Source organism: Doryrhamphus excisus, linkage group LG10 (assembly GCF_037039965.1).
Source record: "Doryrhamphus excisus strain RoL-2023G ecotype Guam linkage group LG10, RoL_Dexc_Guam_v1.1, whole genome shotgun sequence".
In the NCBI taxonomy this organism is placed as follows: Eukaryota; Metazoa; Chordata; class Actinopteri; order Syngnathiformes; family Syngnathidae; genus Doryrhamphus; species Doryrhamphus excisus.
The window spans coordinates 18,165,215-18,189,832 of NC_136366.1; the positions used below are offsets into that span (position 1 = coordinate 18,165,215).

At 42.4% G+C, this 24,618-nt stretch overlaps 2 protein-coding genes across 5 annotated transcripts; one reads left to right on the forward strand and one right to left on the reverse strand.

Annotated features, from left to right (window-relative positions):
- The first annotated feature begins 162 nt into the window (after positions 1-162).
- macir (macrophage immunometabolism regulator) lies at positions 163-4,054 on the forward strand. 2 transcript variants are annotated; one of them, XM_058064505.2, is made up of 3 exons: positions 163-260; positions 2,508-2,589; positions 2,659-4,054. In XM_058064505.2, exons 2-3 carry the CDS (start codon positions 2,511-2,513, stop codon positions 3,150-3,152), a joined length of 573 nt encoding a protein of 190 aa, XP_057920488.2. In that variant the 5' UTR covers positions 163-260; positions 2,508-2,510; the 3' UTR covers positions 3,153-4,054. The 2 variants fall into 2 exon arrangements, with proteins under 2 accessions (XP_057920488.2, XP_057920487.2); XM_058064504.2 differs by having other exon boundaries at positions 2,508-4,054.
- Positions 4,055-9,204: 5,150 nt separating this feature from the next.
- On the reverse strand, positions 9,205-22,879 carry pdzph1 (PDZ and pleckstrin homology domains 1). Of its 3 annotated transcripts, none has more exons than XM_058064658.2 (12): positions 22,767-22,879; positions 22,179-22,267; positions 17,341-17,502; positions 15,899-16,048; positions 15,696-15,797; positions 13,531-13,638; positions 13,240-13,418; positions 13,018-13,175; positions 12,889-12,931; positions 11,499-11,685; positions 10,925-11,060; positions 9,205-10,132 (listed from the first exon to the last, which is right to left on the reverse strand). In XM_058064658.2, exons 2-12 carry the CDS (start codon positions 22,237-22,239, stop codon positions 10,033-10,035), a joined length of 1,386 nt encoding a protein of 461 aa, XP_057920641.2. In that variant the 5' UTR covers positions 22,240-22,267; positions 22,767-22,879; the 3' UTR covers positions 9,205-10,032. The 3 variants fall into 3 exon arrangements, with proteins under 3 accessions (XP_057920641.2, XP_078650364.1, XP_057920642.2); XM_078794238.1 differs by lacking the exon at positions 22,767-22,879 and adding an exon at positions 22,352-22,756; XM_058064659.2 differs by lacking the exons at positions 15,696-15,797; positions 15,899-16,048.
- Between the last annotated feature and the right edge of the window lie 1,739 nt (positions 22,880-24,618).

The window sequence follows — 24,618 nt, forward strand, 5'->3', positions numbered from 1 at the left end:
TCGTTGATAAAAACGAGTGGTTGATTTATAAAATAAATCAACGACTCTTTTGAAAATACGCCATAAATCCCATCTCAAACACATCCCGCACCTTATTTTGACCAATCACGTGCAGCTTCAACAGAAAACCAGCCGAGATAGATTCATTCAGTTAAAGAGGATGTTCAAAAAGCCGAATCGTTCGCGATCGACCCATCAAGAGTGACTGGGCGAGTGAAGGCCATCTTTGACGGAGAGGCTGCTACTTGGCTGTCAAACAGGTTTGTGATTTATTTTCATGCATTTTGATACGTTTCATGCGGTTGGTCATTCAGGTGGGGATTTGTTTTCATGGAAATTAATCTACGAAAATGAATTACTTGATTCCCGTCGTGTGAGCGGCGCCCAAATGCGTCGCTGCTACTATCTTGCATTGTACTGTCTTAAATAATTCGTTTTTAAAATAAGCAATGCGTCACATAATCAGTGATGACATGTATACACCGTGTTATCATTTAGTCTTAGATTAATTAAAGAAACTAGTTTCTGTATCAACGGCCCGGGAGAAGCTGGGCCTGGTCGGCCACGAATTCGTCTAAAATACAGTGTTGGATTCACGTTTGATGCCGCTGTGCTATGTTCAAATGTATTGAGTATCTATTGAGTATTTTACTCAAAGCTGTGCTTCTGGCCATCTTCTTTGATCACAGCTTCTCCTCGTTCACTTGCTGTCGTCGCGACTAGGCGTAATTCCTCCTCATAGCATGCAACCCCGCCGGTTTATCCCGGTTCCAACAACGTAACCGTGCCAATGCAAGTGTGCCGTCAGTGTCAGTAGGATATCTTCCATCCTTTTAACACAAAAAACCTTTTATGATTACATCTTTTCACCACAATTGTTGGACCAATTGGGTGTTATTGTGCTGCTGTTGTAAAGATGAGTACAGTATATCAAAAGTCATATACCTACTGTATGTATACACATATACTGTATATTTGCATATGCATTGGGGGTTCAACAATACACGATACAGTGCCCTGCAGAAGTATTGGGTCAGTGTGGTGGATTTCTTGTTGCTGTAGATTGACGTTTGGGTTTGACAGTAAATGAGGAAGATTTCAGTATTTATTCCCAGGTGTTTACATCTGGATCAGATGGCACCTTTTGTCTGAACCCACCAATTTTTATAAGTGATAGATGTGTTTTGTTGTAGCACTGAATGTCAGAATGCAGGTTTTGTCAGTGTAGACAGCATTTAGCGGTGAAAACTGCATGAAAACTCTGGGTGGAAAAACAAGCAATTGTGACTCTGAGACAAGATGGAAAATCGATCAGAAAATAAATGTTAGAGAAATGACTAGGCCATTTTAATTTTTTAAAAGTAGCTCTCACAAGAAAAAAACCTTGGGGACTCCTGATATAGCCGATCTATGTGATCGCTATTGGTATCGGCCGATTTCACTCATGGATTATCGTATCGGCAATATAAACTCCTGATCTGAACATCCCTATTAAATTCCCTTTCCAATGATTGGCTTTACTTTGTATGCAGGCCAAGGGTCAATTAATGTTTGTCAAATAGCTTCAGTAAACCAATAAATGTAGACAAAAATACAATTATTATCATTTTCTTAGTCGGTTCATCTGACGCTTGAGACAAAAGAAAATGTCCACCACCAAAGTCAAAGCTGATATGTGTGAATATCTTGTTTTGGCTAAAACACAAAGATAATATGTCTGCACGGCGGTCGAGTGGTTAGCACGCAGGCCTCACAACTAGGCGACCTCAGTTCAATTCTACTCTCGGCCATCTCTGTGTGGTGTTTGCATGCTATGGGTACTCCGGCTTCCTCCCGCTTTCCAAAAACATGCTAGGTCAATTGGCAACACCAAATTGTCCATAGGTATGAATGTGAGTGTGAATGGTTGTTTGTCTATATGTGCCCTGTGATTGGCTGGTCCAGGTTCCGAAGACAGCTGGAATAGGCTCCAGGACCCCCGCGACCCTCGTGAGGATAAGCGGTAGAAAATGAATGAATGAATGAAAAAAGATAATAGGTCTGCTTACGTGGATGACTAAAGAAATGTAAAAAATTGAGAGGCTGAAATCACAGGCTATTTGCGCATTTACACATTAAAATTAAAAAGATGACCTAAATAGTTAGTTACCTAAATCGATTACCTAAATAGTTGTTGATTAATTGCGTAAATGATTAATCATCAATTAATTGTTGCAGCTCTACAGAATTGTTCACAATAGATTGAGGAGTCCAATCGGACATTCGGAAAAAAATTTCCATGCCCTCATTGTAAGACATGATTATTGATTGGTCAGGTGGTCATCTCTAAAATTGTACCTTAGTTGTGTTTGATTTGTCCATCAAAAATGATGATATGTTTGGTCTCATTTAATTTTTTTTTTACTGTTTAAATGTATCTACTATATAGTCGTTTTTACTCATGTCAAAACTATCATAGCTTGGGCTTCAGATGAAGTACCGTATATTGATCTCCTTTTCATCCGTAGGACATGTCTGTAAAGATGGAAGTGGACATCAGCGGGGTGTCAAGGGCTCATGTTTCCATTCTACCTGCAACCGAAATCAAAGGTACGTTGAAAGCGGAAGCAGAAAGACCTCGCTGTGCCAGCACGCCATGCTCACCCATCAGGAGTACAGTTGCAGGATACCAAATCCTCCACATGGACTCCAACTATCTAGTGGGTTTCACCACGGGTGAGGAGCTGCTGAAATTGGCCCACAAATTGTCAGAGAGCTCCCCAGAGAAGAGCATGTTATCAGAGGCCGTGCCCAGTCCCATCCAGACCCTAGATGTGTCCAAGTCACTAGACTCCAGCATCCATCGGTCTTCAAGAATCTTTAAAGCCAAAAGTCGCTACTACCAGCCTTACGACATTCCTGCTGCCAGCGGTCGGAGAAGACGGCGTATGCCGAGCTCCAGTGACACCTTCCTCAGGTCCGTGACTCAAGGGGAACATGGGAGACTACCCTTATGTCTGCTCAAAGGGAAGAGGACCCAGTCCAAGTCTCTGGACTACCTTAATCTCGACAAAATCAGCATCAAGGAGTCATCAGACACTGAGGTGCTACAGTACCAACTGCAGCACCTCACCTTGCGGGGGGAGCGCATGTTCACCAGAAACAAAACCTAAGAGCACACAACGTGACATCATTTCAGTCGTCTATCGCTCCGGTGGGGACTCGGGTGCTATTTTCAACTTTTTTCCTTTGCACTCAGAATTAGAAGCAGCTCTTGAACAAGATGGCCTGATAATCCTGCTCTGTTATGAACCTGGAATAAACCCTGCACTCCACACATAACAACTTGTTAGTACTCGCACTGAATCGTCAAAATGTGAATGATATATCTGAGCAATAACTGGTCTACCTTCTATTTATACAACTGATACATGCACATATCACAATGTATCAACTTTAGAGTCATCTTCTACTGCCTACTGGGACGAGCTTGGAAAGGTTTTCTTTTTTTAATGACACTGGTTGCGTCAAATGAGTCAGTCATTTTATATGTATTTCTTTCATACTGTCAATATTTCATTATACCAAGGTATGCATGTTTAAACCTTTGATGCTCCATTCATAATCTTTAATGTGGTGGACTGGCAACCGGTCCAGGGTGTACCTCACCACGTCCGGCTATGTCCACACCAACACGGATATTTTTACAAATGAACGTTCCATTTGGGACGAATGGTTAGCGCGCAGGCCTCACAGCTAGGAGACCCGAGTTCAATTCCACCCTTGGCCATCTCTGTGTGTTCTCCCCGTGCATGCGTGGGTTTTCTCCGGGTACTCCGGTTTCCTCCCACATTCCAAAAACATGCTAGGTTAATTGGTGACTCCAAATTGTCCATAGGTATGAATGTGGGCGTGAATGTTTGTTTGTCTATATGTACCCTGTGATTGTACACCCAGTCCAGGGTGTACGCCCCCTCTCGCCCGAAGACAGCTGGGATAGGCTCCAGGAACCCCGGCGACCCTCATTAGGATAAGCGGTAGAAAATGAATGAATGAAGAACGTTCCATTTGTTGTCTGTCCCCATAAAAAACACACAGACCAGCTGTCATGCAGACCATTTTGGTCTGAAAAACCAACCACAGCTGACTTGGTCTTGCATTATAATGCATATGTTCATCGATATAGAGATATATTAGATGAACAAGGACGTGTGTGTTGTCTTTTTAAATCAGCACTCTCAGACATGAGCCTAGGAGTTCAGAAGCTCCATTTCAAGGACAAAAACCCATGTTTGGGTTGGAAAAGTATGCCTTTTTAAAATATCCATACTGGTGTGGACATGGCCTTAGCTAGCACAGGTGTCAGCTCGCCTGTACACAAATGAAGTATAGAAAATTGATATGCATAAATGGTGTGTATTAACAAACCAGCTGACCATCAGACAGTACAGTAAGAGTATCCAGGGTAATCCACACAGTGGACCCCTTTAACCTTCTGGGTGAGAGCTAGTCAATTGGTTTGAATGCGGGACCCTTCATTAGTCTTCAATGACAAGTGGTGACCCAAATTGCAAAAATATTCCAACTGAAATTTCTCTAATATCTTCTATTTAAAGTGACTGTTTGCTACAATTCCATGGCTGCTAACTTCCAAAGGTGTTGCAAGCATCAAATCTGCTCCGAGCATGAATCTACGCCTTACGTAACTCAAACACGCACCGCCGGTGCTGTGAAGGTCTACATACAAAACATCCCACAGTTCAGCATCAGTACAACTTTGAAGTTGAATTTGAGGTACAGTAATCCCTCGTCCTTCATAGTTCATGTTTTTTTTCCCCAAAATATATTCATTAATAAATGGGGCTGTTGAGCTATATTACTTTAAGCAAATTGTACATATGTTTTCCTTGAATTGAGCATTTGTAGTATTCTACACTGGCCACTGGATGTCAGCAATGTTTGAGACACACAAGCACCAGACTTCATGGCCAGAACAACAACCTCTTATTGCAGGTTTGAACCCTCTCAGCCACTATAATCTCTAACATGGCCTACTGTTGCTGCTGTGACTCAGACCAAGCTAAAACTCAACACTCAATCCCAGATGTCACTTCCTGTCCACGCCCACTCAGCTCCCCTAGTACTGGAACACATTTATGGTAACACAAGCACCAGTCTTATTTATATCTTAAATGTCTTCTCATTATATTATGATATTGGGTATGAGTGTAAATAGGGGTGTTATTTCACGTCTAGAGGACTCTAATATTGTTTTAAAAAAACTATTTAAAAGGTTTTAAGCATGTTTTTTGTGCTCTTATCAACAAAATATTTGATTTCTAAGGAAGGAATCCAAATTTGCTTGTCACCGTCGGGTGTCAAAGCAATTAGCTGCGATAAACGAGGGATTACTGTAGTGCAAAATAATAATAATAATGTAAAAATAACAAGTGCCATGATCATAAAATGTTCACAAATTCCAAAATATTCCACAAAAGTGTGTGGAAAGGTTTTCAGCTTGTACACAGTATAGTTGAGCTTTCATCAGAGAAACTGGACTTGTCGTGAAAATCAAACAAATCCTTGGATTAAATTCTTCTGATAAATAAAAACTGCAATTCAAAAAGACTTAAATATACAAATGTAACTCTTCTGTTTAACTCCATGGGCAAAAGGGACATTTCTTCTGTAGATTCCCCCTCTACGTGGGCCAATAGATTGAATTGGGCATGAAATGCCACTCAGTTCCGTCATGCACACAAACCGCACTGAAGCCATTCTCTTTATGGCTGCTTCTTCTCCAGCAGATATCCGCATCTGTGTGTTGGACGGACGGCACGATAAATCGTTTGATGTCCTTCCCCTCCTGCGTAAATCACCCATAAACAAGCTGATAGCACAGATGTGAGGTGCATTCATGGACATTGGGTCATTACATAATTTGGGGGGTGGTGGTAAAACCCTGTGACCCCCGAGTTGAGAATCGCTGCTTTAACTGTGTGTCTGATACCTCCCTCAGGAGTTATGAGCAAACTTGGTTATGAGCAAACATTCTGTGTCTGTCATAAACTTCTGTTGTAGGGGTGTAACGGTACATGGGTTTGGAATCTTTGGACTAATAACAATCCCACTAATTTGGGCTTTTTGGGACCTAACTTTCATTTCAGTACAGAGTTGTACTGAAGGACAGGAAGTATCTATGAGCTATTAATACTACAGTATTAATAAGATGTGTTATTAAGTATTGCACTCACACTCTTTGTCACATATAAGACAAGATAAGATGTTGATCATAAGGTAATTGGTAAGGTGATTGTTCAGTCCGTGCCACCACTTTCTGCTTTGTTTAATTATACAAATCATTAAAGTTGTGTACAAAAAGCAAGGAGATCGTATGTTTTGCATTTTGTTCAATTACTGTGTCGAAAATGGAGTGAATCGTGATGATGGCATACCGTTACACCCCTATTCTGTGGCCACGTAGTAAAGAAAATCTTTTTAGTCAACAAAGAACAGATCAGTATAAAATCCCTTCCTTAAAGACTCTTATCTTAAGTCAGACGACTGAAGCCTCGTGAGCCGGAATGTATCTGCACTGCCACCCTCCATGTTCAAAGACTTGCCATAAACATTAACCAGCCAAGGAGACATCAGCACTCCTGGAGAAATATCAACACACCCTTTTTTGTGCACATTTTGTTCTGCCTTGATGTCATTCTTTTGTCGAGAGTGGAATGTTTGTTGTTTCTACGGTGTTTCCTTCTTGGGTGTCAGGCTCATAAACTTCTATCATGTGTCAGTGAGTTATACATTTCCATTTCTACTGTACCTTTATCTCATGGACAAAAGCCCAACGCAATCAAAGGGTGAAGAAAGTGAAAGTGAAGTGCCGTGTGTAGTGTATGTTAACTCACCTCCTATACACTTCTGTTGTTTACCCTCAAAGATCACAAAATGTACACCTGATGTTGAAAAATGACTGTTACGCTACTCATTAAAGCTGATTGCAATCTAAGATCCTGGAGACGTTTTAGTCATGTGAATCTGCAAATTTGTCCTCAAGCATTTTCAAGAATAAATATAGATACAAAATAAATATATAAATACAAATGTATGGGGGGAGCCAGGTTGTGGAGAGTTTTGAAGGTTATGGGGAGGTGTTTCTATTGAGTTGTTTTTTTTTTATTATTGAACTGGAAGCCACTAGAGCTGAAAGAGAATTGGTGTGAAGTGGTCAGGGTATTTAGTGTGGGTAATGATTCTGGCAACACATTTTGGAATAAGCTGTAGTTGACGGGGAGACCAGTGAGAAGGGCATTACAGTAACTGACATGAGAGGTGACCAAAATGTTAATGAGGATTTCTGCTCTTGACTTGGGATACAGTTTGGTCTAAACAGCCATCAGTTGCGATATTGATGTCATAAATGTCAATGATGGCTAAGGGTCACAATGGAGATGATATCAGTGAAATGAAACAGTCCAACTTACCAGTAGCAATAGTAACAATGAAGACATGACCCATGATAGTAAACACAATTACAGCCATACGGTTACAGTAATTAAAATCTCACTGCTTGACATCATTATTACTGTAATAATAGCATACCAATAGCATAAAGACATCAAGGATAAAACGGTAGATTGTGTAGAGAAGCACTCATGTGCTGTGAGTGTCCATATGGAGGTGTGTACTTCTGTTGGTGTGCATATTCATACATGTGTGTGTAAGTGTGTTCATATGTGTGAATGTGTGTGTGTGAATGTGTAATTGTCACTGAGAATGACAAAAGGAGAGGGACTGCCTTCTACCACCCAGTAAACCCTGCCGCGCGCAGCCAGGTCAAGCTCTCACCGCCAGAGATCCACCGGCCCCGTGGGTGTGGGCAAAGCCAGGGCCGACTCCCCAAGACCAGCTCCCAAGCATCCCCCCGAAGAGACCAGCAAGGGGCCATGGAGGAGCAATCCCAACCAGCAACAGGAACCCCCGAGACAGGCGGGGACCATACCTCACTAGGGCAGAAGGCCCCCCCCCCACACCCCCAGGAAGCGGAACCCAGGAGCCCGCCACCCAGGTAACCCCAGGCCCGACCACCGACACAAGACCGCCCTGACCGGGACAGAAGAGGCCCGGACCCACTGCCCCATGGAGAACCAGGCGACAGAGATGGAACACCCAGTGCCAGACCCCTGCAGAGCCCACCCCCCGTATATCTATATAGCTATACATATATATATATATATATACACACACACACATATATATAATCATAATAAAACTAATAAGTATTTAAAACAATAAATACATACAAATAGCCGTCCCCGGGTGGGGCGTCCGGGGTGTTATAGGGCGGGGGATCAAGAGGTCTCAGATCCACAACCAGGCACCGAGTATGTAACCACTGGTATGTTTTCGACTTCTAATTAGCTTCTAACAGTTGGGCTTAGTTGGTCTTGGGGAGTCGGCCCTGGCTTTGCCCACACCCACGGGGCCGGTGGATCTCTGGCAGTGAGAGCTTGACCTGGCTTTGCGGGGCAGGGTTTGCTGGGTGGTAGAAGGCAGTCCCTCTCCTTTTGTCATTCTCAGTGACAATTACACATTCACACACACGCATTCACATACACAACACACCTCCATATGGACACTCACAGCACATGGGTGCTTCTCTATACAATCTACCATCTTATCCTTGATGTCTTTATGCTATTGGTATGCTATTATTACAGTAATAATGATGTCAAGCAGTGACATTTTAATTACTGTAACCGTATGGCTGTAATTGTGTTTACTATCACGGTTCATGTCTTCATTGTTACTATTGCTACTGGTAAGTTGGACTGTTTCATTTCACTGATATCATCTCCATTGTGACCCTTAGCCATCATTGACATTTAACTGTTCTGTTTGTCACTGTTGTTGTTATGGGAATTGTTGTTGCTGCTGTTTTTGTCTCTCTCTCCACCCCCCCCCCCCGCCAAATTTGCATAAAACATCAAATAACGGCAAATAAAATTTCATGATACAGGGAAGTTGTAGCCAACACCTTTCCTGACACAGAGCAAATCTGTTTAGCATGTAAAGGCATTTAGATCAACAATACTATCTGCCCCAATGGCTGGACGGGACACAAAAAATAAAACAAAATAAAAAGATTTTAGAGTAAGATTGGTCACACAGTTTTTTTTTTCAAATGGAATATGTGGGGACGCACAGTGGATTAGTGGTTAATCTGGAAGATCTGGGTTTGTATCTCCGTTCGGGCATCTCTGCGTGGGATTTGCATGTTCTTCCCGGGTAGTCCAGGTAGTCTTAGGGGTACTGCGGTTTCCTCCCACATTCCAAAAACGTGCATGTTTTGCATAATTGGTGGCTATCATAGCTGCCCCCTTTAGCCCTGAAATAGGAAGACGCTGTTTTTGAGAGTCCACTCTGTAAGTTGCACGATAAAGTCAGTAGGGGGCATTAGGTCATCAGGTCTGGACCAGACCAGAAGGCCACCAGGCCTTCATCATGTGTAAGGTTTTGTCTTTAGCATGTGATGATTTTTCCCTCGGAGACTGGAAAAGTGATGCATGTTGGAGGATCTGGTGTTTGTGTTTCCTGCCTTGTGTTTTTGGGTGTCGCCCGTCCAGTTGTGCCCATGTGTTCACACGTGTAGCGGTTATTACAAGAATGAACTCTGTTTGTCTTTGTGTGTCATTGGACTCTGACGTCTTGGTATATTTTTATGTTTTGTAGCCCATCAAATGAAACAGCTTTTATATTTTTTTATGTCCTGTTTTCTGATCATAAGTCTTCCTCTTTTAGTCCCACTTGTTTATTTTTTTAATGAACTCAAAAACATTAGTTTCCTTACATTTTATGTGTATATGAAGTACATGCACCCTATCCTTAGTACATTAGTACATTTATTCTGTAAAATGTGAAAGTGAAAATGAAAATATTGGAGTATTTTTTGTAAATACATTAGTTTACATAATAAAATGTAGAAAAACACCCCATGCACAAAAAACATTTGCTCATTACACACATTTGTCAATCTACAAACTGTTGCTACGTTCTTGTGGCCGATGGCGATCCATTCATGTCGTCCTGAAGGGCCTGATGCAAAGGCAGCCACTTCTGTATCGACGCTTTCAAAGCTACTATCCATCTGGAACAAAACAATGAGACCATCAAACCGTTTTCAATGCTCATTTTTGTTGGAACAAATAAAAATGCAGTGGAACCTTGGTTAGCATCATTAAGATTCGTCTCTAACTGAAACATACTCAAACTTAATACATTTTTCCCATAACAAATAGTGAAAATCCAATGAATCTGCTCCAGAAAGCCCCAAATATTAACACAAAACACGTTTGTATAGTTTTACATGCAGCAAACAATTGTAATTACATTTCAATGATTGAATAGACGGGCGATAGAGCTGATTTCCGGTTCCTGTTATGTATTAGCAAGCTGCTAACAAGGATGTTTTCTGATGAAAATACATTAAGAACACAATAAAACATGCGCCACAGGGAACCGGACCAGAAAATGTACGCAAACTACGCAAATTAACAAAAACACACCAACCAGGGACGTACACTAACTGAGCGTTCATTGTACATATTTTATAAGCTGGAGTAATTGAGTTGTATAAATGATAGCTCCAATAAGCAGTTGAAATTTGGTGCAGTGGGTGTGTGTGTGGTTGGGGGGGTTGGGGTGGGGTTCTGGTTTAACTAATCTCCACATTCCACTTACCGACCAATGAAGCCAAAAGTTCCAATAAAAGTTGTTTGTGTACAAAGAGTCGTTCTTGTGTGACGAGCATTCAAGTGTGCGCACAGCAGCTCTAATTATAGTAACCCATCATCTCCTGTTCATTTCTTATCAGCCTCAGCCAACTCCAGTCCTAGACCACTGCAGCCTACAATACTACGCCTGCAACATAACACTTTACCGTTTATTCTCATTGGGATTCTCTGCACAGAAGTAGAACGTCTTGAACTCATCCGAAGGAGGTTTCAGCTCAATGGTGGATTTCTTGCTTCCAAAAGGCTGCTCTCGTACCGCGTATCCCTGCAGGTAGATTCCACCTGAAGACATGTGATGTGATGGATGTAATTAGCATTTACTGCGGAATGGCCACCATTTTTGCAGGCATCGCATGTCAATATTTTGGGAGAATTTAAATCTCAACAAGCATGGCCCAGACATGATGCAAACAATGCATACAAGCCCTCAGGTGGGGGGTGCATTACCGCCAGTGAGTGGTCAAATTTCAATATGCATTGACAAAGATATTTAAAACAATAAATACAGTGGAACCTTGGTTAGTGTATGCCCTGGTTAGCATGTATTCTGGTTCATGTCAAAAATTTTGAGTCCATTTTAAGGTTAGCTTAGCTCATCTTGAGGTTTTAATTAATACCACACCTGAGTGCAACTGTACCTTAATAGAGGCAGTTCTTTTTTTTTATCAGCTTCAATTATTGCTTCAAGTATTTTTGACAAAAACTTTCACCACTGTGTACCATGTGCATGGGTTGCACGGATCCCGCTGTACAAGTAGAGGCAGCCATCCTTTAAGATGCAGTAGTGCTGCACCCACACGTCCTTGCTCTTGTCCATTTTGTGAAGCAATCCCAGGCTCTCGGGGCTTTTCACAGCCAGTGGGGGCAGAACGCCGTTGTGTCTGGTGACATCCACCCACACATGGTGCTGAAACACCAGAGAGAGGAGTATTAATCTGACTTCCAAGTATAATTAGTGTGACAAGTAGAGTATTGCATACAGTAATGCCTTGCCACTTGCACAGCTTCACCTTTTTCAAAAATAGTTATCCCTCTTTTGTCGTAGTTAATCAGTTCCAGACCCAACTGTGATATTTCAGTTTCCACCAAATGGAATATTTTTATAGTTACAGCATAGAAAACCTGTTTGCAAACTTCAAATACACTTTTTAACATTATTAGAGCCCTCGAGACATGAAATAATCCTATAAATTAGCTTTACGCTCATATTGCCAAATACAGTAGATATAATAACTACTAGGCATTACTAGTATTTCGAGGGAAGCAGAGTGTGGGGCAAACAGGAAGAGTTGAGTTTTTGGTTTGTTGTGGATTACGGCCGCAACAGTAGCCTATGTTAGGGATTAGTGTGCTTGTTGTGAGATTATTCAAACCTGCAATAAAAGCTTGTTGTTCAGGTTAAGATTGTCCCATCAAACATTAGTGACACTTAGTGACCACTATTATATTATATTCACAATATTACATTCACAATTTGAAATTTTTGTAATGGCGTTGATCCTGATCAACATTTTAAGACCAGTAGAAAAATTGCAAGAAAATTGTCAGATCTTAAATGGGACATATTATGCTTTTCCACTTTTCATTCATTCATTTTCATTTTCATGAAGTGCTGGAGCCTATCCCAGCTGTCTTCGGGCAAGAGGCGGGGTACACCCTGGACTGGTGGCCAGCCAATCACAGGGCACATATAGACAAACAACCATTCACACTCACATTCATACCTATGGACAATTTGGAGTCGCCAATTATCCTAGCATGTTTTTGGAATGTGGAAGGAAACCGGAGTACCCGGAGAAAACCCACACATGCACGGGGAGAACATGCAAACAAACATCCACACAGAGATGGCCAAGGGTGGAATTGAACTCGGGTCTCCTAGCTGTGAGGCAGGTTAGCGCATTTGGAAGTTTGGGTGGCTATGCACACTCAACAGAATTTATTCCATCAGTTCCACTAATGTCGATGCAACCCAGACTTCCTTATATGGTCATGCCCAGGTACACGCTGTAGGCCAAATTCCACACAGAGATGCCCAAATGGAGATCTTCTCGACCTCCTGACTGAGTGGCTAACATGCTAACCAAAAGAATAGTGTTATAAATCTTACCTGTACAACTGGATGAATAGCACCGTCCATAGCTTCCAGCCATCTAAAACCGCATCACGACATCATTATATACACACTTCTCTCAGATGACATCATACCATGTCCACTGCCTCCTGTTCACGTGGCTACCTTTTGATTTCCTGCTTGGAAGTAGCACAGAGGTAGAACACTCGATTGCCAGCCAGAGGACGACACTTTAACACAAATGGTTTTCCCAAGGAAAAATCCAAGCCCACCTCAGCCCCCTCCATCCTTAAAGCCGCTAAAGCCTGACTCTTGCCTTCATCCTGTAATATACACAAAAGTCGTGTTAATGGTAAGCATGTAGTAGAATGATGAACCACAGCTCACCCGTTTGTGTCTGTAGTAGTAAAGGCAGCAGTCATGCGTCAGTACGAACCACCTCTTCCTCCAGCCTTTAATCAGGCCGGACTGGGTACGCTTATGGAGATAACCACGGCATGCTGGTCTTGGAGTATTGGGACTTCCGGCAATATCTGACCCGATAGTTAGCACTAGCTCATCTGGACCTGCAAAATCAACACTGAAGGTCAGCTAAAATCCATTTATGGTCAAATGTTCTCACTTTTCTCCAGTATGCAATCAGCCTGGCTATTATTATGAAGAATGAAACTACCATACCTTGCCGAACCAAATCAGCAGCCTCCGAGTGGGAAATCCTGACATCAGTCCCGTTGACAGCCAGGATGTAATCGCCGACCATCAAACCTGCTTCCTCTGCTGCCCCGTCTAAACACACACCAACAATGACATTTGGGACGATGGCAGGCCATTGCTGTCCACCCTTCACTAGCTCAGCTACATGTGCTTCCTTCACTTCAGTGTCATGTACCATGTGGAATGGAGATGTCGGATGGTATCAGCTGAAGTTGGTATCAAAATGAGATATCAGATCATATCAGTACCAGTTTTATGCCGATAGTGATGATGAAATTCAACGTGTGGAACATGACAGCACGTCCACTTGCAGTCGTCACGGCAAACAAGTGTAATCGTGGCTAGATGTCAGGTAAAGTTTTATGGGACAGCATAGCTCAGGTGGTAGAGTGGTCATCTTTCACCCTGAAGGTTGAGGGTTTGATCCTCCGCCCTCCCAGGATCATGTCCAAATATGCAAGATACTGAGCCCATAGTTGTTCCTGATGTTGCATCATCATTATACAGTAAAGTCTCATTATATCGATATCGGTTATAATGAATTACTGCTTATTACGATACTATTTTCATTTCCCGGCAAATTTCTAGTCTTTTATGATATAATTAGTTCCGTTAGTACGATACCCGGTTATTATGATAATCCGGTTACTACGATGCCCTTTTCATCTCCCGCCAGCCAATTTGGTCTGCTTATATCGATACAAAAGCAGCTTAAATCAATCTTTGCTTAAGGATTTCAATACCAAAAAAGAACACGGCGAACGGCTGCTTCCAGTCAACTTTATTTTTCACACTTCCACCACCAGAGCACGGCACACACACCGATTCCCGCACTTCCTGGTTCACAGGTCATGCTCAACCCGCCCCACATAGCTGGCCAAACACATGCCTGCAACAGAAGAACCAACTGACATAGCATACACACCTATTCCAACGAAGACACAAGCATACAAATACATGTATTTAATTGTGTTGTATTCAGATATCTTTTTATCGCTTGCAATAATCACGTTTGTGGTTTCTCTCGTGTGTATAGATTCTATACACACGAGAGAAACCACAAACACAGTTGGTTCTTCTGTTGTAGGCATGTGTTTGGCCAGCTATGTGGGGCGGGTTGAGCATGACCTGTGAACCAGGAAATGCGGGAATCGGTGTGTGTGCTGTGCTCTGGTGGTGGAAGTGTGAAAAATAAAGTTGACTGGAAGCAGCCGTTCGCCGTGTTCTTTTTTGGTATTGAAATCCTTAAGCAAGGATTGATTTAAGCTGCTCGACATTGTTCTATGCTATAGAACAATGTCGAGTGCATTATTGCCCACTTTTAATGCAGTTCGGCGCAGGATCAGATATATTGACAGTCCGGTTATATCGATATTTTTTCAGACTCCTGACAATATCGATATAACGAGACTTTGCTGTATTAATGTGCTAACAGTGTGGAAAAACGCTATACAAGTGAAAGACATTACAATTTGTACCATTTCATCATCATCATGAGAATGCTGGTCTCACATTTTAAAGGTTCAGAACAGTTCAAGAGAAACATGTCACATGTCCCCGCCCCTTATAGACCCACCACCTGAGGAGGCATTCATAAGGGTCTGGTGCAATGGTCCACCAAGTCTGGTTCTTGGGTGACGGAACCCCTCTTTTGGGAAGGAGTCTGAGCTTGTGTGAGAGGTTGGGCTCACCTCGACCCTCAGTATGGGTTTCTGGGTTGGAATTATTTCCAGTGAACCAGAGGGTCACTTTTGGAAAAGGTCCCGACTATTGCCTTCTTGGGGTCTACCAGAGGGGTAATGGAGAGCATCCCCACTGGTGACTCTACAGTTCTACTGGGCGACTTCAACACCCATATGGGCAACAACTGTGTGACATGGAGGATGTGATTGTAAGGAACTGGCACATTGTGACGTTACTGCATTTCTGTGCTCCCCACAGTTTGTTCATATAACTACCCCCATGTACTGTACATACATAAGGATGTCCATAAGTGCACCTGGGATCAGGACACCCACCTAAGGCCACACATCCGTTTTTCCTCGTTTTGTTTTCCTGTGTAAATTGTGATGCAATGTGAGTTTCATGGATGAAAAACATGAAGTGCTGTCTCTGAAGGATTCACTTACTTGTGTCGACTTCTGTAACCACAATAGGTTTTGAGAACTGTATTCGAAAGCCCCAAGGGTACTCTCCTGTTCCTTTGTTGATCTTGACAGTCCTCTCCCGAACTGACAGTTCATTTCAAAACAGAGCATTTGTGTCTTTATTTTGATACTGCTCTCATTACGCAACTTGGTTGTTTTTTAAATGAATGACAGATACAGCTTACTTGAAACAGCTCCAGTTCTACTGCGCAGCCCGGAAGGATCGGCATTATCTCCTTGGTATATCCATGCAGCCGAGTGGAAAGTCTCTGCATAGAAGCCCCTGTCTTCACTGACGCTAATTGTCATGTCCGTGGTGTGAGTGTCCTCTGATACTGGGGGGTGGGGAGGGGAGCAAAATCCTCAATGTGACAATCAAATTTCACATATCATGATTGTTCCAGGGGCGGCACGGCGGTCTAGTGGTTAGTGTGCAGACCTCACAGCTAGGAGACCAGGGTTCAATTCCACCCTCGGGCATCTCTGTGTGGAGTTTGCATGTTCCCCCCGTGCATGCGTGGGTTTTCTCCGGGTACTCCGGTTTCCTCCCACATTCCAAAAACATACTCCAAATTGTCCATAGGTATGAATGTGAGTGTGAATGGTTGTTTGTCTATATGTGCCCTGTGATTGGCTGGCGATCAGTCCAGGGTGTACCCCGCCTCTCGCCCGAAGACAGTTGGGATAGGCTCCAGCACCCCCCGCGACCCTCGTGAGGAAAAAGCGGTAGAAAATGAATGAATGATTGTTCCAACTACAAAGGAATTACTGGAGACCATTATCTTGGCGTTTTGGTGCACCCTGTTTTGTGTGTTCTTTTGATGTTCTTTTGTTCAAAGATGATTGGCTGTCATCTTATTACCACAATATCAGCAATAACACATAAATCAATTTCACCAATAACCTCACCTATGCAAACCCCAAATCCACGCATGCAGTGAGAACAGGAACGGTGCAATAGGTTTCTGTTCCAGCCACTCCAGTGACCTTCTCTCTAACCAAAATACCACCACAGAGAGAGAGGCGCAGGCAATCATACAGAAAATGAGCTCCTCCACAGACTCCCGAAAGCAATCATCTCAGTCAGCAGCCCACTCATCACTGCAATCATAAATCATTCACACTCACATTCATACCTATGGACAATTTGGAGTCGCCAATTAACCTAGCATGTTTTTGGAATGTGGGAGGAAAAGGGAGTACTTGGAGAAACCCCACGCATGCATGGGGAGAACATGCAAACTCCACACAGAGATGGCCGAGGGTGGGATTGCTGTGTGGCCTGTGCACTAACCACTCACTACTGTGCAGCCACATTGCTACTAATGATAACAAATAAGTCTCATTGTGTACATAGTTTTGCATATAGTTTGTATGTACATATATAGGCATTTTGTATTGCACTGAATATAGTGACTTATTTGTTTGTGTAATGTAATGATCATTAATGTAAATGTATATTTTATGTTATTTTGTAAAAACAGAATGTAATGGGTTATGTCTGGTTGGTCCTGCCAGCGGCATATTCTCAAAGATTAAGCCATGCAAGACCCAAATCCCAGTCAAAGTACAAATGTCTCATTTTCATGTGTAAGTTCTTTCAATAAATAATAATATCCTCAAGTACCTGTTTCCTCTGTCACATCACTGGTAAAGGAGCTTCCTCCCACAGAGCTCCGCTGCTTGCTCTCCTTAAACGCTTGGCGTCTCCTGGCCCACGAGTCTGACTTACTGCTGTCTGCATCTCTCAGGCTAGCAAGTGTCAGGTGATCTTTGGATCCCAGAGAACCTGAAATTGAAGTGAGCGGTCACAAGAGACATTTATCCAAGTACAGATGGTCCTCGTGTTACCAGAGTTCCTTTCAATGAAATAAAACAGTAACAACAAAATACAAAATGAGCACACAACTCGGGCAGGAAAACTTACATTGTAAGCACCCTGTACAACCCATGCACAACCCATGTACAACCCATGTACAACCCATGCACAACCCATGTACAACCCATGTACAACCCATGTACAACCCATGTACAACCCATGTACAACCCATGTACAACCCATGTACAACCCATGTACGCAAGGCACCATGCAGGTATGTTGTGTGGTGCTCGTACTTATACTTTAGTCTCCCTTTATTTGTGCATTTTTGTGCATATTTCTGACCAAATAACATTGTTTTAGTTTTACTTAGGTTCAGTGTTTTTATCAAACCATATTCTTCATCTAGTCACTTCATCTGTGACTTCTTATATTAGCTCGAGCATCTTCTCTCCAGAACAGAAGGTGGTAGTATTGTCTGCAACTAGTACTAGCTTTAAGATTTTTGTAGTTTCACATATGTCATTTATATATAGGTTGAATAGTTTTGGCCCCAGTATTGACCCCTGAGGTATGCCACATGAGATATTTAAGGTAGCAGATGTACATTCTCCTAGCTTCACGTATTGCTTTATACAAGTACAAATATTTTTTGGATTTCTTATGGACATGCAGCTATCCAAGTAATGTGTACGTACATAATGCTGTATAAATTACATTTTTATAAATATAATAATCTAACAGATGTAAATGGCTTAGTAGCATAAGACATTTATACAAAATATAAATGTTATACACATGTGCAGGGTAATTTTTCCAGTGTTAAATGCTATGTCCCGCCGGATGAGTATTTATATCCAGTTTCCACACATTCGGAATGCTTTTATGCAGTTGCCGGCTTTGCAACCCTCCCTGCTGAAGCACACCAATGTATTCATTTGCATCCTCCACCAAGACCTCAAACTTTAACTCCATGCAATTTAGCTCTCCTTATTTATGATCTCATCAGTTCACGTGTTTACAAGCCAGAATGAAGTTTTTATTTTGTTTATGGGCGCACATAAAGTACATAGCGAGGAAACATCATAACAAGGTCCACCCGAAGCTGAGGACCACCTGTAGTCGTATCAAATGAGTTATTTGATTACATATGACTAAGTTACATCTGGAAATGGGCTCGCCCCTCTTATTGGGATGCTGGTTGATCTGCACCTCACATGACGCAGATGGTTCAAGTTTATCACACTCATCCTGCCTACTCCTTCTTTCATTCCTCAAAGCCAGCGTGGGATCTGCTGTTCTTTCAGAACGTGCTTCCAGTTAAATGTCGTCATTGGTGCTTAACGAAGGGCCATTTGTTGTGTAAAGTCCGATAGTCTTTCTGCATACAGCTCTCCAGTCCCAAGCTAGCAGGCATCTGCAGAAACCTTTGCTGTGGTAAGCTAGTTTTTGCCTCAACAATTGACTTTTCATTTGTAACTTCATTGTTGTGAAGCGACAACAACGATCTGCTTTGCAAAACGTGTTTCTCTGATCCACTGCAGGGTGGAGGAACGAATTCAACGTCAACGACTCTTTCTTGGTCCAAGCCGCCGTCTACCACCTCACGTTCAAGTTCTTTATGATCACAATCATCAGGGTCTTGCAGCATGCTATTCTTGTCATCACTGGGGTTATCTTCATTGCAGGTCGTGTAAGAAGGTGTGGACTTTCCATCATGGCTGATTGCTATTCCCAAACTCTTCGTGTGAAGAGGAAATGTGATCCAAGGAGAGACGGTTCCCGTGGGAAAATACTTCCTGTCATGGAGGAGAGGATCCTCTTGTGTCAAGCTTGAAGTGTTTGACATACAAGGAAAGGTCTGACATCTTCTTGGTGGTAACAGACCTTCTGTGTGTCCTGCGGTGATGTTGTTTGGAATCCAGGGTTTAGCCTTTTGGCATTTGTTGAAATCTTTCATAAAGCAACAGCTTGTAGTTGATAACCAAGGCCTGTCAGACTGTGAGAGCTCCTCAAATGAAACATTTTCCTTGGCGTCTTCTCTACAATTCGAAAAGGGTCTTGGGTCAAATCTTCTTTGTTGTGCATCGCCTATGTAGCTGGAAAAGATCTTAAAGGAGGCTAGACCACATGCTAGGCCCACAGGAGTGTTACATTTTATGTCTCAAGTTGATGACATTGAAAGTCCCAAATGGGATCACTACTGAAGCTCCGATGTAAACGTCTCTTCCTTCTTGGAAGGTTGGCTTTCATCATTGTTTGTCGGCTTGTTGATATTTGGTGCTGGTGATAACTGCAGCTTTTACAAAATTTTCTTGCCGCCAAAGTTGGGAGGCCACAAGGCACCTTATTGGCGACACTAGGCGCCACAGCAAATTGCATTGGCACAAAATGTCACCAACTGCCGCGGGCCCAGTGGACTCTTAGCATTACGATACAAATGACAGACCTCTACGTGCTTTGCAAGTGGGAAACCATCAAAATCAACAGTGGATCAAATACTTGTTGTCCCTACTGTATATCGAAGAGGGAGACATCCAGCTTGTATCTCAGATACAACCTTCTTTCTTGGTGATAAGCAGCATGGATACAGACACAGGTGAAAATTAGGCTGAACAGAACACTGAAGATGTTAAAATGCTGTGGAATGCCGACATTAGTGAGAATTCAAAGCCATCATAGAACAAACAGATCAAGAGTGCAAACTTACTGGGACAGACAAACTTTGCGACCATTGTCCGGAGTGTTCTCAGTTTATGGTGGCGTCAAAGACAAAGTCACAGAAGACGTGTCGAGGTCTGGGTTCTCTCCTGTGTTCTCTCCAACAGTGCTTTGGTCTGGTCTAAGGCTGTCAAGCTCTTCGGCTGTGGCTCTGGGCTGCAGGTCCTCCGATGTGGTGTTGCTCAGATGATTTAGGATGACGCTTGCCAGGACCTTGCCTGCAATCGTCAACAGGAATACCCTGGTTATTGCCGCAGTCCGCTCTGACAATGGTGGCATCTCGGAAATGGCTTGGTATGATTTCTTCATGCCACATGCTTCAGGAAACTGTTGAAGATGTTGAGACCAGCTGCTTTGAAGAGTTCAGTAGGTATGAGATCCATACCAGGCGCTTTGCCAGAGTCGGTCTTCCTGATCACTGATCGAAGAAAGTCAAGCTTCTCAGGTACTGACTTCAGGTCCATCCAGGGGTCCACCAAGGAAGGCTGATTGAGGAATGAAGAAACTTGTTCTCTCCCTCATTCAAAGGTGCTCGCTTTGTCCCCCTTCAAACAATAGCAGTCCATGAGATGCCTTTTCTTAGACTTTAGATGCATCCACGTGTCCTAGAATTATTTGGCTGCCTCAATAAGTAAGCAACGTCAGGCCATTTCCATGCATCCTTCAGTCTGTGTGCAAATTAGTGCGATTAAAAGCTTGTCGCTAGGGGAAGTCAATTTTTCGGTGGAGTCAAGGCTCTCATAGAGTGCCTCTTTGGGATCTTCACTGCTGGCAAGGGTCGGGGTGGAGGCACTGATGATGGTGAGGTGAAAATTGAGGTTTCATCACCTGCTTGCTTAAACCAGTAGGGATATCAGACCGCTGCCAAAGTGGAATTGTTTGTATTACGAAGCCAACTCTGTGGATTCTGTCCTCAGCTCCTGTGTGCATTTATCAGAAGAAAGTGTAGCCACCCTCAGGTTCACGGATCGATCCTTCATCAACATGTTTCGTTGAGCGTTATTAGTCCTATAACATGGTAGTTCTCTGGCAGTTAGAGCTGCTCTCCTCTGGGGCCACGTTGTCCCCTCTTGAGTTAATGAGGTGTCCACGTTCCATGTGTCAAGCAGTAGTTTTTCCTGCTAGTGGGGTTACCTAGCTGCCTTTTGCCTTATATTAGACATGGCAGGATTTATTTAGCACAGCCATCGCCAAATCTGACCCAGTGACCAATTAAAATGAATGGGAAATATACTATGACATAAACATGACATAAACATGCTCGCAGACCGATCACAGGTCACGTCACTCAAAATGAGCCAATGAAATTGTTTGATGACTTGCCAGCGAATGAGAATCATCTATTTATTTTCTATGCCGCTTAATCTTTGAATAAGAACCATTGCTTGGTGAAAATATCTTCGCACACCCCCAATTTGAAATACAATTGAGAAACTGATGATATCCATTTATTTATCCGTACTGTACAGACTGAATTCACTCGAAACTGAAAGCAGCAAATGCACCAACATGGAGAGCAGTGAAGCAGTGAAGTATTGAAAAGTCAAATGGCATACTGAGTACGACACATTCAGACATATTGGCAGGTCTGCACCGATATTAACCCGGCTCCCCCAGGGGGCCCACTCCATTATTTGAGAAGCACTGGTTGTAGGGTGAAAAAAAACGACATAAACGGACCCCTTATTTAGGACATCTTTTCTAGTCCCTTCCCTGATCCAGGGTCAGCAGTGCTGCCAAACTTTCCTTTTAAAAGCCACAAGTTGCTTACGTGTCACTCATTTCACGATCAATCAGAAAGGGATTCTGCCTGAGACAGATCATGGAATCGTCACGCATGTTCCACTCACACTGCATTCAATTGGCAGCGTCAGCAAAGTGAAGGCTAACCTGGCTAAGCTCAGATAAACCAACCACACACTCACTTTTACTGCTGCTGGAGTTCTTCATCCTCCTGCTGTGTCTCCTCCTCCTTCTCTTTCCCATTCATAAATCCGCTGCAGCCTACCATCAACTGGAACAGAAGACAACACTTTGTATTGTATGTTTGACCACAGGAAACAAAAAAGGACAACATCAACTTAAAAGAACTGCACACATGGTCATAGGTCATAGGTCGTATTTCATGGTATCATCCCTGCAGCATCACTGCAGAAAGGTGAAAACACATGATTATTTTCTTAGTCGATTAATCTGAACTTTTATGTTCCGATTAATTGTGTAACTGCGTGGTTGACTTTTTAGGCCCTCGGTGCATACCCCTGCAACCCTAGTGAGGATAAGCGGCATAGAAACTGGATGGAAAATAACAAAGGCAAAAAGCTCATAGTAAAAATACATTTTGTCACTCATAACACAAAGCTGTCCGAAAAGAGCAACAAACAAGCAACATAACCAAAAATCCTCTGAATTGTGTGATGAAGAAATGAGCTGCCAGTGGTAATAAAAAAATAACCAATAAAGTAACAAAAACATTTCGTGGAGACATGTTCCCAGATAAACAGCTGACTTACCTCCTAATGCCAAATGTTGCTGATGGATACGATAAAAGTGCCACGTTTGAAGAGAGCGTCTGCAGCTCCGCCTCACTGTCTGTGTTTGCAGACTCCAGCTTCTTATTGTTGCTATTCTCAAAGTAAAGCAGCTTATTGCGTCTAATCTTGCCAGCTACGGCCAATGTCAGTGTGAAGCATGTTTATTCTGTGCCCTTCATCCGGAATTATGGAAATATATGCTAATTATTTCCACAGGGGCTGCAACAATTGGTCGCCGATGATTACAAAAATGTGTAGACAAAGATATTATTGTTGTTATTGATGATGCGTCGCTTAATAAACCCTTGATTGATATGTCAGTCATTTGTTTACGAGGGAAAGAACTAAAAGAAAAAATGACGTGTCAGAAGTCAGAAGCGAAGTAGAATCTTTTTGTAGTTAGAGCATACAAACTTTTAGTAAATATGTTTTACTAGACAGTATTAGAGCCCTCTAGAAATGAAATGACACCACCCTGAAGTGGCCGTGGTTTAACTGGAAATTATCTCAAGTCTAAAATTAACATGGGTTGATCAGAAGTTGCTACATTTGTTGCTTATTATTCAGCTATACTGTACTATACAGTGTACTGTGTATGTGTGTAAGTGATCCGTCAGACTTCAATTATTTTGTAATGATCTGTGTGAATTTGCTGATTCACGCAAGAAAATTCCTAACCAAAGGTGTAAAAAAAGTGTAAAAGGCACCTTGAGAAAACCGAACCGATAAGCACAAGATATAATAGAGCATGACACACAGCACAGTCTCGATGACAGCATGGAACGGAAAACAATGAGCGCCATCATCCAAGTGATGACGCTGAGCTTAAGAACCTGATTATCAATTGCAGACAGCTGTGTTCCCCAGCTCAAGTAGATGCACGAAACACGGAATGGGAACTCAACCGTAGACATAAAGTCTGCTTATTTATTTTTCACTGAGGTTCAATGCAGGGTCAGGCAAAATGATCTGACACATTTGGTGGTTCAATAAAAGGCAAATAAAGTAAAGAAACAAAACAGTGTTTTTATTTTTGAAAAGTTGTTTTTCCTTTCTTTTTCAGTTGCCGCCCTGAATTGGACTAGTGAGCATGGTGCTTTCATTATGGAAACATTTATCAAAACAAACAAATCTGTAACTGCAACACAACAAGCGTTCTATTTGCACTTCAATATTCGGAGACATGATTCCGTACCAGCTCCAAACACCATCTTGTTATCGGTTACTGGATCTGCATTGAAACCAAAATCAACCGGCCGACCTCGCACCGCCAGAACTGATTTAATTTGAACATACTTTTTGAAAATAAAAACACTTTTTTTGTTTCTTTACTTTATTTGCCTTTTATTTAACCTACAAATGTGTCAGATCATTTTGCCTTCAAATCAAGTGGTGGACACAAAATAATGGTGTGAATAATGATCCCAAACACATGGATCATGGTTTTGGAATGGATAAGGCATCTGAGATGACCTACTCAAAGTGCTGTTGAACATTTCTAACTACAAGCTCTGTGCCACGAAACAAAACAATCTACGTGAACCTTACCTATTTCGCTGAGACGAGTGCCCAACAAGCCAACCAGAATTATGGCAGCAGCTTGCTGATACAGTAGCTCCTAAAAGAGGTCAAACTTGCAGAAGACTTTTATCCAAGGTTCCGCTGTAAAAAGTGTAAAAATCCATGATCATCAAAATGCTGACACAGATGAGGTGGGTTCGATGCCTGTGATGTGGAATTAGAGCGGGAGCTTGGTGAACGCGCTTAGTTGTAGCTCGATTAATGTTGGCTTCTTATACAATGAAAGTTCAATGTCTTATATTTGGACAAA